The sequence below is a fragment of the Neomonachus schauinslandi genome, chromosome 1 (genome assembly GCF_002201575.2).
Source record: "Neomonachus schauinslandi chromosome 1, ASM220157v2, whole genome shotgun sequence".
Lineage (NCBI taxonomy): Eukaryota > Metazoa > Chordata > Mammalia > Carnivora > Phocidae > Neomonachus > Neomonachus schauinslandi.
The window spans coordinates 11,753,941-11,769,932 of NC_058403.1; the positions used below are offsets into that span (position 1 = coordinate 11,753,941).

Below are 15,992 nucleotides of genomic sequence, written 5' to 3' on the forward strand. Positions count from 1 at the left end.
CCAGCCAAAGTATAACAGTGGGACATTGAGAAACCCCGAGGACAGTAGCCAACCATTTTATTACCCAATAACACTTTTCCAGTTGAGGTTGTATGAAGTCTGTCTTCCCTGCATGAACAATGTGTTTATCAGCAATAGATCTTGGGAAAATTAAAGAACCTTCCAGAAGGTCATCAAAGACCATGGAAAAGTTTTTGTTGATGGTAGGCATGCCTTCTAAAGAAAAGACTTTGGAACTCAAGTCTTCAAATATTTGAGTGAGGGAAGAAATGTGGGCAACTTAATAAGGGCATCAGCAAAGGAAATATTATGTGCTTTTCTTGACTACTCATAAGGTATTAGCCCTAGTGTTTTAGGTGGAAGGCTAAAAATGAAGAGAGAAATGAGTTTTATGAAGAAGATGGAAAGAACCAACAGAGTTGTGGGTGTGGTGGGTGGGTTTGGGAGGAGGTGAAGGATGAAGCATGGTGATGCCAGATGGCTGTCTTGAATGTCTATAACAGATTGGCCAACATTGCCAGCTCTGCGATCCTTCCGGAGTCTGATATTCATGAGTGGCACTGAGTGGTAGTTTTCTTTGCTAATAGGATCAACCCTAATAATGTTTTATAGTAAAAGACATTCTTCTGACTTTGAGGAAACCGTCTACATTCTGGGCCTGGCCAGATTGTATTAGTCTGGGCAGTGGAAATATGAAGAGTTGATGTGCCTGGTGAAGTCTGACTACTAGAACATTCTGTGGCCTCTTTCTAGAGCTAGACTCTCCAGTACAGTAGCCACTAGCCACAATGTGGCTATTTAAATTAAAATGAATTAAAATTAAATACAATTAAGTAAAATTTAAAATTCATTTCCTTGATCACACTGGCCATACTTCAAGTGCTCAATGGCCACGTGCAGCTAGTGGCTACCATACTGGACAGCCTAGCTATAGAACATTTCCATCATTGCAGTAAGTTCTACTGGACAGAGCTGCTGGAATCTAGCCCCATCCTATTGCTTGTCCAGATGTTCCATCAGGACAGGAACTTGCCCAAGAGGACACAAAGGAGCGGTGGGCCATCAATAGAACCCATTTTAATACACCAGGAAAGCCCTGACCTAGAAATTCAAGAATAGGGAAATAGCTGATGGGAAATTAATTTTTAGGCAGAACAAAACTTATAAAGGTAAATCTAAAAAAAGGGATGAATGGGGGCAGGGGGCAAAGAGTGTGAATCAAGAAAGAGGGAAGCACATTTTAAATTTTTATCAGGCAGGGGTACCTGGCTGACTCAGTTGGTAGAGCATGTGACTCTTGATCTTGGGATCATGAGTTCATGCCCCACGCTGGGAGTAGAGATTACTTAAAAAATTTTTTTTTTATTAGGCAGAACTAGAAAAGTTCTAGGTCATCAGTGATTCAGACAAATAAAAATTTTGGGGTGCGTGGCACATTTAGTCATCATAATTCAGAGTCTGCACCTAACTTCCACCATCTTGGGTTTGGGGAGATTGGATTTCACTGGATTCTGTGTGCCTGATGTGGGCTATGGGTATCTTTTTCTTTTCCTTTCTAACATACCAGAAGCAAAGGTGTGCCTCAGGGCTGGGCTCCTTTCAGTGGGTGACAAGCCATGTGGGTAAGCTGAAAGAAAAGATGTGTCCTGTAAGGAGCTCCAAATAGGCTATTGACTCAGAGTCTGGCTGAGTCTGCACGGCTCCCCTAGGGGGGTACAGAAGGCACCAAGTTTGGAGGGGGTAGCTTCTCAAAGGCTGGACATGAACAAGGGTCCTTATAACATGCTGGTTTGCAAATGAATGGCTCCGTGGGGATGGGAGTTTGTCCAGTCCCCCTAATGGGGTGAAGAGAGTCACTTACAGACCTCTGGGCTCTGCCCCTGAATATTGTGTGAACACAGGAGCTCACCTGTGAAGTGGATAATGTACATTTTAAATGAGGTAATGAATTTAAATGTAAAAGGCCCCACCAACTTGCAAGGGCTATCAAAATCTACATTTTTTTGATTTTGATTTTTAAAAATTTTTTGAAGATTCTATTTATTTATTTGACAGAGAGAGAGAGAGAGAGCATGAGCAGGGGGAGTGGCAGGCAGAGGGAGAAGGAAAAGCAGGCTCCCCGCTGAGCAGGGATCCTGACATGGGGCTCGATCCCCAGACCCTGGGATCGTGACCTGAGCCGAAGGCAGATGCTTAACAGACTGAGCCACCCAGGCACCCCCAAATCTACATTTTTTAAATTAAAATTTATCTTTTCCTCACCACTCATGTGGAAATTCATTCTCCTTCCTTTAGAAAATGGATTTTAGTCTGCTATACCTAGCCTATATCCTAAGTGTTACTCGCTTCAATGCCCGTCCCCAAAGCCCACTTCTGACCTGCATGGCACTGGCCCTGGTAGCCTTATGTTCCTTCTTTTCCCAACCTCCTCCACTCCCCTTCCGGGTAGAATTCACTTGTTCAGGGCTCTCAGGACCCTCCTTGGTGCTATCAATGATACCTTATAGACTGACCTGCGTATTGCCTCTCAGGTAATGGACATTTTATAGGGCTTTCTGGAGACACCCCACTGACCCCAACAATGGCATTAACAGGAGGAATGCTGAGCCATACACACAGCTAGTGGGGAGACAGTGGGGTACATGCCAGCTTCCCAGGGCTCCCCTTGAACACCATGAAACTTAGATGGACTTTGAAGACTTTGAAATTGCCCGGTGGGGGGGGCAGGGAGATACGCAGCCTCCTGTCTGTTTCAGAGTCAGAGCAGAGAGGTTTGCAGGCTCTCTGGCTCCCTCCGCCTCTGCATGGATCTGGGGTGACATCTCTGAGCTGCTGCTATCATCCCAGGAGTCCTTGTTCCAAGTGAGTCCCAGTGCCCAGCTCTGGGGACAGGAGTAAGTGGAGCAGATAGGCAGGGTTGCCTGGGCAGCTCTGTGGGTGGGGAAACATGAAGACAGTAGCTGACACTCCTGTCCCCTCTCCCAGGACCCAAAATGCTGGCCCAGCCCAACCTGGCCACACCTCAGCTTCAAAGAGGGGGTGGGAAGAGGGAAGGGGGTGGCTACTGGGGGTTTCCTCCTCAATGGCAGAGAAGCAGGGATGGACGTTAGGGTAGACCAGGTGCATTCTACCTAGCTACATGTTTCCAGAGGAATTGCTCGGGAGCCTTACTTTGCAGTTGCAAAAAGCTGGGTTTTGTTTTGCTTTGGGGTGGGCCTACTTTTTCTCCTGCAGTGATTCACTGGGATGTGGGGAAAGCAAGAAGACAGACCCTCAGAGGGCAGGGGAGGGATATTTACAATGACAAAATTGAAAGTGTGAGCAAGGTGCATGAGCTAACATGCTGGGACCCTATAACGTGTATCTCCCCGTTTCTGACTTTCAAGGGCATGAAAATCACTTTTCAATTCCGTGGCGTGGTACAAACAACCAAACCCCCAATAATGATTCCTTTACACCTCCGCTCCCATATCAAGCCCACAGACGCGCAGGAGGGGCAGGACCCGCCCCCCTGCCCCCGACAGTCATCATCTCTCCATAGAGAAGCAGTGTTTTGATAACTGGGCCGAACTGGGAAGCACTGGGCTCTGCGTCCTGACCCAGGCAGGCGCGGCTGAGTGTTCTCACAGCCATCTGTTCTGGCCTGTAATGCATGAGCACATTAGCACATGGCCCGCCAGCAGACTCGACATTGTTCTCCCGGCTGAGTTAGTTCAGCCGACCTCAACAAAGGGGACAGTTTTGCATTCGGGATAAATACAACCACTGAGGGTTTTTTTTTTTTTTTTCTCCTTGGGATATTTAATGTTAAGGTTTACGCTGGCTGTCTGATTTGAAAAGTTGCAGCCCCACCCTCCCTCCCTCCCCCTCCGACATGTTCTCATGCTGCTTGTGACAGTGACGGGGATGGTTTGTGGGAGCTGCTAATTTGCCAGGATATACTTTCCCTCTTTTAGATATGCTCCCATTGGAAAGATTCAGCAAATTGACTATTGGTCTTTTTTTTTTTTTTTTAACCTAAGGAGTTTGCCTCCCAAAGGATTAGAACAAATTGTCCAACTGTGAATCTGTTTAATTTTAAGAGTCAGTCTTAAGCCTCAAGGTCTGGATCCTAATTTGTGCTCAGAACAAACCCAAAGAATTTAAGGAAACAGTAGAGAATGTTACAGTTTTCGTAAGTCCGCAGAATGTTACAGCTTTAGTAAATTTGTTGATCCTAACTGATATATTATTTCAGAAAACCCCTTCTTTGACGTCCATCCCAGGACCAGTGTAAGACCAGCCTCCAAGACTTGGCTGTTTTTAGAACAGCATTTTGGGGAAGGCAAACAGAGTTCAACAATGCACTTTACAGGATCAAATTTTGCTAGTGTCTTCTTCTGTGGGAAGCCCAGTGAAGCTTCATGTCTCTTCTTTTCTAGTTAGGGAAGGGCTTGGTGGCAAAAATCATCTGTATGCATTCGTTCCATTCCAACAAATATTTACTGAGTACTTACTATGTGCTGGGCAGTATTCTACTTCAGGGATCAGGATGAATAAAGATCTCTGCCTCATGGAGTTTCTATTCCACTGACAAAGACTATAAACCATGAACTTATAAATAAAAAAATTTAGTATGGGGAAAAGGAAAAGTGAGCAGAGTAAGGGGACTGGAAATGCCAGGGTAAGGCTGGAGTATTGAAAAGAAAGGAGATGAAACTATTATCTCAATTTACTGAGGTTCCATATTCCAAAAAGAAATATAAAACATCCTTGAACTGATGGTACCTTTCCTGCATTAAAGTTCCCCCACTGCCAAGTTCAATTCCACTTGGACAGGATCAGCTGACCACCCCCCTCCAATCAGGGTAGGACTCAAAGCTCTTACATGCTAAGAATGGGCATATTTCTTAAATCTGTTTTTCTGTATGTATGTTGCCAACCTTTCCCAAAGCAAGAGATGGGGTCACAGGATGGTAAATGTGTGTGGAATGAAAGATCAAGAAAACAGAGTCAGGATATCAATTCGTACACTCATCTAATGTCAGATCCTTTTGACCTGGCTTAATGTCCACTTTTTAACCGTGCATAATGAGAACCTGTACGTGCTACAAGCTGGCCATTTCATGACTAAATCACAGTTGCTGAGAATCTGGCTGGATACTCAAGAAGGGAATAAGTCACAAAACCCTACCCACCCCAGCCATACTTCTCACTAAGATTTGGCCTCTTTAAGACCCAAAGGTACAGACGTGAGGGGTGGGGGTCCGATCCATTGGGGGACACTGTGCGAGCCCCAGGACCTGTTGTTATAATGGGGTCCTTCCTTAACACAGGGTTGTGGCTGGCAGAATAGGCATTGGATTGGGATCCTTTCTACGAGTGCCAGGGGGCACTTTAGAGTTGCAAAAAGTCACAGTGACTGTAACCTGAAATGGCCCTTGCCAAACTTTTCACTTTACAGATGAGTAGATTGGGGCCCAGAAAGGCCAATCCACTTGCCTTAGAACACCCAGCCTGCTCAGAGACCTAGCTTATTAAACTCCTAGCCCAGGCCTCTTTTCACCGGGATACCTTGCAGCAAGGACTTCAGGCATTACTCGGAACCGAATGAAACTATGAACAGATAAATAGATAAACAAGATGTGATATATACATACAGAGGAATAGCACTCAGCCTTATAAAGGAATGAAGAGCTGACGTGCCACAGCATGGATGAACCTCAAAAACATGCTAAGTGGGAGAAACCAGGCACAAAAAGTCAGAGTGTATGAGTCCACACATACATGAAGTATACAGAATAGGTCAATCCATAGAGACAAAAAGCAGATTTGTGGTTGCTTGGGGAGGGGTGGGGCAGGGAGGCCAGTGACCGCGTGATGGGTACGGGGTTTTACTTTGGAGTGATAAAAATGTTTTGGAACTAGATCGGGGTGGAGGCTGCTCCACACTGTGAATGCCACTGAGTTGTTCACTTTAAAATGGTGAATTTTATGTGTATGAATTTCACCTCCATGAAAGCAAACAGAAAGAGGTGGACGAGGAGAAGAAGCTGGTGGGTTAAACAGCAAACTGTGGGCGTGAGGACAAGCAGATCTGCTAGTGGGCATGTGGGGCCCGAGCCCTAATCCTGCCTGGGTTAGGGGGGTGGGGAGTATAGGAAGGAGAGGGCAAGGAGAGGATCAGCCCCAGACTGAGGGGGATGTCCAAGCGATTTTGGTTGAACAGCCTCCGATTCTGTGCTTCTGCTGCAGGCCTTTGCCAGAGCCTGGGCTGCTCTAAGTCATCTCCTTCCCCTCCCGGCTGAGCCACCAGCACTCCGGTGTCTTCATTAGCTGCACTGTTCTGAACAACTGAGTGAATTCAGAGTTGGGGGTGATGGGGAGCCCCCAGCCCAACTCCCAAAAGGCCCCACCACTGTTCTCCCTGTGGCTCCTGGCTGGGATTCTAGAACAGGAAGCATCCTCAGCCTTCCAGCTGATCTCTCCCCTCCCCACCCCCCATTGGGTACAGACAGAGGGACCAGCAGGCTTGGCTCTGAGGGAGAGGAGGGAAGGGACAGACTGTGAGGCTGGGGCCTTGGCTTCACAGGCAACCTTTCCTTCAATTAATTCCTCTCTGATCCTGGTTTCTGACCTTGAAAGAACCCGATTTTGGTTTCCCTGGGGAGTGTAGGTCCTTCTCCACTATGCAACGCAAAGACTATTCAGTGAGGACCAACTGAGCGCCAGGTCCTGTACCAGGCCCGCTGGGGCATTTGAAGGTGAGAATGGGGGCCTTGCCCTGCATTGGGGGGTTTAAGAACTGGACTCTATACAGAGCTCAGAGATACTCTAGGCCTCCGAGGCATACAGCGCCAACCCTCGTCCCATGCTGTAGGGCAGGTCACGTGACCAAGATGAACAGGGATCTTACCTCTGAAGACCTTCCAGAAGGTTCAATCAGATGACACCCCGGCAGCCAGGCACACTTCCGCCTCCCTGGGCATGCCCTGTGTGCCAGGCCCAGGCCCAGGTTCTCCCTTTCAAGCCTGATGCCCATGAAAATGGTACCAGCATCATGCCCATTTTGCAGATAAGGAAGCTAATGTTCAGAAAGCCCACATCTCCTTCATGTCCAAAGTCACACAGCCGGTGGATGCCGGTCATGGTAGCATACTACCACATACCCAATTACTCAACCATGGTCTCCATGGTGCTCAACCCACCCTGCCGTGACCTACATATTCATGGCTGCTTCTTGGGGACCAAGCTCACATTTGAGGGTCCAGATCTGGCAGCAGCCACACTCTGGCCAGGCCCTGGGGCGCAGGGCCTCCATTCACAGCTGGGGCCAGGCAGGAGGTGACACAATTGTCAGGGACTATTATTCATTATTCTATTTACATAAGAAGAGGCAGAGGCTCTGGGAAGTCTTGTAACCTGGCTCACTGTGGTGTTGGGGCCTAAGTCTGAATGCAAATGTCCTGGGTAAAAACAAAGATGCCCATTGGTCTCTAGGTCTCAATGTCCCCCATCAGTGCATGACTCCCAGGTGGCTTACACTCCTGTCTCTGTCCCCACACTCCAGAAACTTCCTCCTTCCCTGCCTCCTCCATTGACTCCCATTGTTCAGAGGCTCACATCTAGCAGGCACATCTAGATACAAAGGCCTCCAAACTAGTTTCTACCGCGGGGGAGCCTCATGGTCAAGGATGGTAGACTTTTCCAGAATTGTCTACATGCCACCAAAGCAGAGGCTATAAATTCCATTGGCACACACACAGAACACCAAAAGGAGTTGTTTTCACCCATGACACAGTCCCTGTGGGCCAGAGGTTTCCAGAACCTCTCACTGGGAGGTGGACCAGGGGACCCAGAGGGCTCTGGTATCTGAGTTAGACCCTTATCTGCCACGGAGCTTTGGTGATCACACAACCTGACTCAGAGGAGGACACCCGCTCAGAGAGCACCCACACAGCTTCTGAGAGGCCACTCCAGCCCTGCTCTGCAAGACGGCTTCCACTACCAAGCAGATTTGAGGATGAGTGAATTGCTCAAGGTCCTGCTTGTGGGCCCTGGGCGGATTTCTGCTTGGCCCTTACCCTGGGCTCCAGGACTTGGGCCTTGAGAGCCCAGGACTCAGAAGGCCCAGCTGGGCTTGGAAGGAAGGGAGGCGGGCCAGTCCTAGGAGACCTAGAAGCACCTAGAAGCACCGAGAAGCAGGGACAAACTTCAGTTCTCAGGTCAGTGGCGGAGGGAAGAGGTAAACACAGTTACCCCTGCCCAAGGATCGGGTTCACCCAGCATCCAGAGCTCAGCAGGGCCCGAGGGCTTCCAGCTCCTGAGTTCCAGGCTCGAGGCTTTATGAGGCCGGGTGAGAGCGAACTCGAGCGCATGAGCCTGCGCGCGCGGCTCATGCGCGCGCGGACTCCGGTGCACGGATGCGGGTGCCTGCGCCCCGCCGGTGTCGGTGGGCCCGGGGGCTTCCCTCCCGACACTGCTTGGGCCCCGCGCGAACTTAGGCGCTTCGGGCCGGATCTGCATGCCTCCCTCTGGGGGGACCCCAACTCCTCCCACGACCAGTGGACTCAGAGGCGGTGCGGCCCCCTGGGGAAAAAAGCTCCCAAACGAAAGCCGCACGCGGTCCAAAGCAGTTACTTCAAACCCGGCTGGTGTGGGCCGCGCTGGGGCAGCCGGTGAGCGGGACGCGCCTGCCGAAGCCAGGGGTGCGCGCCCCGCGGGGACCCCGCCGTCCGGCCGTGCCTACCCATTTTGCCTACGAGAGATCGGGGAAGCAAGAGGCAAAGGGGCCGCGGGCGCACGGTTCGGCGCGAGGTCGCCCAGCCGCGACGTGGCGGCCGGAGGACCCCAAGTAAAGACGCCCCCTGCAAAGCCAGCGCCCAGCTGGGTCGTCCTGGTTAACCGCGCCACGTCCAGGGGTTACAAACGGGGAGCCCGCGGGCCAATTCGGCCCACGTGCTTGTCCCTGGGGTTCTCGGCGTGCGGCAAAGTGGGCCCCGAAGTCCCCCGTGAGGAGGGCGCGCACCCCCAGCCCCCCCACCGCGCCTGCCGCTTCCTCGGGTCGTCCTGCAGCTGGACCGCGCAGGTGTCGGCCTGGCCCCTGCAGGCATTTCAGTTTGCGACTCCTTTCCGAATAACCGCACGGGGTGTGGACTGCACAACGGGGCCAGGGCTTCGGCAGCTGTCTGGGCGCCAAGCACAGTCACTGTCGACGCCGCGGGCCGCCCTAATATAGGGGCCGCCTCAGCTCACCTGCCCTGGCCCTTCCTCCGCCCGCGCGCCCACCCCAGCCCGCTAATTACAAAGCCTTTCGGCATCGGCCGCCGCCCAGATGGGGGCATCGGGGACAGATGGGTCCAGGCATAAAGAGGGAGCACTAGGAGCGTCACCTAAGGGGGCTGGGGCGGGGAGAGGGGCGGGCAGGAGCTCGGAGGATTTTCCAGGCGGCGCTGAGACAGTCTGGGGCATCGATGCGGGGGAGGGCCTGGGTACGAGTGGGAGGACATCGTGGAGGTGTGCTCGAATTACAACTTTGCCACCTGCATTTACTAGCTATCTATGCCCCTGGGCCATTCACTTACCCTCTCTGTGCCTCAGTGTCCTCGCCTGTTAAATGTAATAATAATAGCACCATCCTCAAAGGGCTACGGTGAGAATTGAATGAAATAACACACTAAAGCTCTCAGCGCAGCGCGGGGCTCTATACCAAGGAGCCTAGAATACTTGGCGCCTCCTCGGCTTATTATTAGTATCCTCAACTCCCCAGGGATGCCTCCCCGCTGTCTCCTTGCTCCCAGATAAGCCGCACATGCTCCTCATTGCAGAGCCCCCCGTCCTCCCATTAACCTGGGCCAACCTCCCAGGCCTATAGCAGTGACGCTGCCCCTGAAGAGAGATGGGGAATAGGGATGTGAGTTCTAGGAATCCTCAGAGCTCCGGCCCCCCACATCCCAGTCCTTAGGTCCCCATCTCTGTCCTGCCTAGAGTGGCCCTTCACTCTGTCAGGGGGCCCCAGGGATCTAGCCTATGGGCTGCCTCCAGCCTCCAAACCAAGGAGAGGCATGCTGACTCTTGCTGTTAATTGAGTCCTTCTCCCCAGCCAGGGTGAGATTCAATGCAGCAACCACTTATCCTAAGAACCATCCGGCCTGATTCTGGCCTCCCTTATGGGTTTGCAGAGACAATGACTGAGGGGGCCTGTCACCAGCCAAGGGGCTTGAGACCTTTGGTGTAGGGCCCCTGTCAAAAATTCCCCGCCCCCCCCCCCCACACACATAATCCCTCCTGGTACTGTGAGGCACCTGTGTGGGGACCGGGAACTTGGCCCAAAGTCTATACTAAAAGAGGGACTTGAAATAAGACATGGGGCTTGTATAAAGGATCCTTTGCTTTAGATGAACTTCTAGGGGGCACGAAGGTGTTTACTTAATAGAGGGAGTTCAGGTCGATTGTTAGGTCCTTTCTGCCTTAAAGGGAAGCAGACAGACAATTCTCCAGCGCTTAGAATGTCTAGGGGGCTTTAAAATCCAATGCACTGGCCCTAGAGCTCTTCCTTGGTTCCAGTCTGGGAATGAGAAGGACAGGTCCTACATGCCATGTGTGTCCCTGTTGCTTAGGTCTTCCTATAGCCATCTTCATTGGGAGTGACACCTTGGGTCTCAGCAACACCTTTCCAGACTGAGATGTACATTAAGTCCGAGGGTTTGCTTGGTCCCTGGTCTCACTGTCCCAGAAATGTGGAGTTTCCACTCTATGGGTGCCAGAGGCATCGGGCAGCACCCAAGGAGTTCTGGCTGTCCTCCAACACTGTGCCCAGGGAATCATCATTTCTCTGTGATTCCTGCCCAGTAAAGGAGTGAGGAGGGAGGACAGGGCTCTGGAGCACAGAGGCTGTGGAGGAGGCTCTGTCCCTTAACCTCAAGCTGAGCTCTTGGGGGGAGGGGGGGTTGGGGAGAATCTCAGAGACCTTGGGGTCTGGTGCAGAAGTCCCTGGCTCTGCAGCTCGAAACCAGGGGCCTCGTGGCAGGTGGGGAAACTGAGATGTGGTTCAGTGCAGGAGAGAACCTCTGAACTGATGCTCCCAGAGAGGGGATCCGCCCTGACAGTGCCCTGCAGACCGGGCCAGGCCTGGACTGTTACTCTACCTGCCCCCAATTAAGGACCCTGGGAAGTTTGAGAGTTTGCATAACATCTTCTCCTGCTCTACTCCGAAGCCCAGCGGCAGTCCTGAGTGCCCCCCCCCCCCCCCCCCCCCCCCCGGGCCCCCCCCCCCCCCGGAGCCACCCGCCCCGGACTGTTGTGCATGCTCTTGTATGTCCGTGTGCGCCTCCAGCAATGGCCGAGGATGCTCCTCTCTCACACTTGGTGGCCGAGATCCCTGGCTGGGCCCGCAGTTTAGACGGGTGACTCCGGGAAGGTCTGGAATCCTGGCTGGATCCAGCTCCTCCTTCCTTGGAGGCCCAGGGCTAGTCTGGCTGGCGGCTGGACTCTGGTGTCCAGCTTGGGTGTGAGGGGGGTGGGGAGGGGAAGGCTTGATTTATCTCCTTTCCTTTTATGCCCCTCTCTGCATATACCACGCACACCAGCAGCCGGTGTGCGGACCACCTAGGCTTACAATGGGTGAAGGAAGCCGCTACTGCCACCGAGCCCCCAACCCTGTTCCCTGGGTTCTGAGCTCCCACCCCAAGTTCTAGCCTCTTCCAGTCCTTCTGTATGTGTCTGCCACTGGAACCCGACTGAGTTCTGAATTCTTAACAAATTTCATTTCAAATGGGATTTCAAAATAAAAGCTAGTAGATCCTGCCTTACCCTCCTCTTGGATTCATGTGGGGAGCCCCCGGTCCCTGTCCCCTTCCTTCCTCTTCCCCAGCAGCTCAGCCTCCTCCCGGCTTTCGGCCTTCGGTGAAAAGCAGAGTGAAAGGAGGCCTACTGTACTCGAACTCCAGGCACCTGCTGTTCTGGCCCGCAGCTTGACACACCTGCTGGGCACCCAGAAACATCAGACCCCGAGCTGGGGGATGGAGCCACCCTCAGTCCTGTGCAGGGAGAATCCGCCTGGGCCCGGATCAGGGGCCTCAAAAAATGAGGTTAGGACTAGGGAAAGCTTCTCCACCCCCAGGTGTCCCAGGTACGGGGACTGTCCGCCAGTGGCCACCAAAGACGTTGTAGGCAAGAGGCATCACGGCTGGGGAACTGTCCCCTGCGCCCGTACAAGTCACTTTCAAGGGAGCGGGTCTCCCTTAAGCCCCGCAGGCCGAGGGACTGCAAAATGGTCTGTCCTCCTTGACCAGAAAGGCCGAAGCTTTTCTATTTTTACCGAGAATCTCTCTCTCTCTCTATATTTTTTACCCAAGTCCTAAATGTGCTTTGCAGCTTTAGATTGCGAGGAACCCAGTGACCGCGAGAAGAAAGGTGAACCGGGTCGGAGGGAGGGAGAGGGCACGGAGGCCGGAGCGTGGTTCAGGAAGAATCTCGCTCCAGGCTGGCCGTTCCCAGCACCTAACACTTTGCAGTTCAAGGCCGGCGTGGGCGCCCGGGGAGGGTCGTGCACAGCGCGCGGAAGGCAGAGAAGGGTTAGCGGATCCCGGGCCCGACACTCCCGCGGCGCTCTGTGCGGAGCGCACCAGCGCCGCGGGCCGGGGGGGGCCCCAAGTGGTCGGTCCGCAGCTGAAGCCTAAGGATGCCACCCGAGCGGGATGGGGATGGGCGGCTGCCTCTGAGCCCAAAGGAAAAAAATATCCCGGTAGGAGTGGAGGCCTGAGCTCCGGGACCCCCAGCGCAAGGCATGGCCCTCGCCCCCTTGGTCCCAAATTCCGTGCACAGGGAGGGAAATTTTCACTTTCAACTAACTCAGTCCTCAACCGGAGGGAAAGAGAGTTCCGGATTAGGCGTCGGAAAATCAAAATAACGAGAGCTGTGAGAAACACCCGAAGAGGTGCACAGAGCACGTTTGAAAGAGAACGTAAGTGTGTTCGTTGGGGTGGGGGGTTGACGGGAGAAGAGTCAAACACATCCCTCATCTTTCTCCAGGGTGAAACCAACGGAATGGTCCCCAGATCCGGCTCCACGGAAAAGAGTCCTGCACCCCCTTCCCTGGGAGGCTCCCCGCACCTCCTCCCACCCACACGGTTGGAAAACACCCAACTTACTTTACATTTTATTTAAAATCTCAACACTCGATCATTTATTTCGTTTTTTGCAACCAAACAAGTAATAAATATTATTTAGCACTTTTTTTTTTCTTTTTACAAAAATAAAACAGATGATACACTCTCTGCAAGGGACGGCGGTCAGAGGAGAGATGTTATGTGGCAGACGCCGTGAAGCCCATATTGCCACGCTGGGAGCGCCGAGCCGGTTTGCGAGGACGCAGGAAGTACTTGGAAAAGTTTGTCATTTGTGTTAAACGTGGCAAAAAGAAACCAATATAGAGGGAACCCGGCTTCGACTCCGGAGGGGCTCGCAGTCACGTGAGCAAACAGCTTAGCAGCACGCACTTACCTCATTATTGATCATATATTTACACATCCGAGAAAGAAAAAATTTAAAAAGCCAACAGAACTCCCAAATCACCCAAACTATATTCACAGCACATGCCTTTGAGTTCTGTCAAACCCTCAGGTATCAGAATGACTGCCCCCAATCAGGTAATAAACCAAATCACTTTGTGCTTAGAGACGGAAAGAACGGGAAGGAGGGAGAGTCTATTTTAAAATAACTAAAAACAAAACAAAAAACAAAAACACACCCGCCCCCAAAGTCGACAGTTTTAGATTCTTCCAATCCACAAGTGGTTCTATTCTGACCTTCTATAAAGCTTGCTCGCACTGTTGAAAAAGGAACATAGATTTATTAGAAAACCCCAAACCCCCCAAACCAAGAGGAGCGACAGGGAGGAACGGGCTTTACCCAGATTGGACGCGACCGTAAGTGCTTCTGGTACCGAACGCCAGCTTCCAACTAACCCGTGGCCCCTGGCCCTGGGCCAGGGACGACCCCGGAGGCCGAGGCCCAACGGCCGCTCGTGGAGCTCAGCTCCCCGCGAGTCTCCACCCGGCGAGAAATGAGGAAGGAGGGACAGTCGCCCACGGTGTCCTCCCTCCCTCCCTCCCTCCCTCCCTCCCTCCCCCGTGTAACGAAGTGCTGCTCGGGCCGAGTGAGGAAACCACCGTTTTAAGAATCCACTCTTTCTTGGAAAATGGAGGGGGGGCGGGGAGACGTCGAGGGAGGGATGCACCTAGCAGTGCCTTCTTGCAACACGGTGTCTATCGGAGCAGCGCTATTTAAAGCCAGAGAGGGCTGAACCAGGTCCCAGAGCGAACGCCCCTCTCACTCCCCACTATTCGTTCGCCCCCCCCCCATTGCTCCGCTTCCCCAGTGCGGGTGTCCTCACCAACGCCCCCACCCCCACCCCCAGCCCAAGGTCCTGCGCTCCTCGGAGCTGAGCTCCCGCGGGGGCCCCCCCACCCCCCGGCGCCGGCCAGTCCTTGCTTCCCCGCAGCCTCCGGGTCCCTCCGCTCGCCAGGTCGCGCCGGCGCGGGCCAGCTCACTTGGCGTCGGAGGTGAGGCGCGGCAGGCTGCCGGCGCCCATGGCCGACACGTGGTGGTGCGGCGGCGGCACCTGGCACATGCTGCAGGGGCAGGGCATGCCGCCCCAGTGCTGGAAGCCGCCGCTGCCCCCGCTGCCCCCGCCCCCGCCCCCCAGCGGGGCCGCCGCCGCGGCCGACGGGGACTTGAGCAGGCCGTGCGGGGGCCGGATGGAGCCGACCGACGACAACGCGGAGCCGGGCAGGGAGGCGCTGGACACGGCGGCGGCGGCGGCGGCGGCCGCGGCGGCCGCGGCGGCGGGAGGCAGGATGGGGTGGTGAACCGCCGGGTGGTGCGCGGCGTGCGCGGCGGCCGCGGGATGCGCCGTGGCGGCGGGCAGGGGCGCCGAGTGCGCCAGGCCGCCGCAGGCTGACGGGTGGAAGCCCGCGTGGTGGCCGCCGTAGATCTCGCTCACCAGTCGCTTCATCTCCTCCAACGAGTTGGTGAGCATGAGGATGTAGTTGCGCGCCAGCAGCAGCGTGGCGATCTTGGAGAGCTTGCGCACCGACGGGCCGTGCGCGTACGGCATGACCTCGCGCAGCCCGTCCATGGCAATGTTGAGGTCGTGCATGCGCTTGCGCTCGCGGCTGTTGATCTTGAGGCGTAGCTGCTGCAGCTCGGGCTCTGTCATCTGCTTCTTGTCCTTCTTGGTGGACGAGGCGGCCGCCGACGAAGTGGACGACGACGTGCTGGACGAGGATGACTTGAAGCCGCCGCCGCCCAGCTTGTCCCCGGGGTGCGCGCCCGCCGCGCCCATGGCGCCGCGCAGCTCTGCGCTCAGCTCTGGCGGGCAGTCGCTCGGCGTGGACGAGGACACTGTGCCTCCCGTGAAGCCGCTGCCGCCGCTGCCTTTGCTCCGGGCGGGCAGAAAAAGGTCATCGGGCTCTGGCGACGACGGACGACTGGACACCAGGCTGGCGTCCGAGTCCATGGCCCCGAGGGATAGTCGCAGCTTTCGCAGAGTCCTCCCTCTCTCCCTGGGCCCTCGGAGCTTTACGCACGCCTCCTGCGAAGAGAAGAAACAGGAGAGAGAGAGAGAGAGAGAGAGAGAGAGAGAGAGAGAGAGAGCGTGAGGCACTCAGAAAGAGAGCGAGAAGCTGCTCCCGCCTGCACCGCAGCGCGCGCTCCAGGCGCGGGTGGCCGGTCGCTCCGTGTCCACCTCGCTGTGTCTGGCCTTCCTTCCCGTGGCACGCAGGTGCGCGCCAAGTAGTCCCTCTCTCGCGCTCGCACCACTTCTTCCGCTCTCATCCACAGGTTGTTTTATTCCAGGGAGCATTGGATGGCCCTCAGTGAGGGCGGCATTTAGGAGGCTTTATGCCTTCAATTAGGAACGGGGAGGCTCAATCCCCAGGGCTGGAATGGTTAAGGGAGGATTTTTTTCTTTGGGATGGTGGAACTCTAAAGAGAGAAGTCTTTATTTGGTT

At 54.2% G+C, this 15,992-nt stretch overlaps 1 protein-coding gene across 1 annotated transcript; it reads right to left on the minus strand.

Moving 5' to 3' along the window:
- Positions 1-14,527: 14,527 nt before the first annotated feature.
- OLIG2 (oligodendrocyte transcription factor 2) lies at positions 14,528-15,529 on the minus strand. The gene has a single exon (XM_021677998.1). It carries the CDS (start codon positions 15,497-15,499, stop codon positions 14,528-14,530), a length of 972 nt encoding a protein of 323 aa, XP_021533673.1. The 5' UTR covers positions 15,500-15,529.
- Between the last annotated feature and the right edge of the window lie 463 nt (positions 15,530-15,992).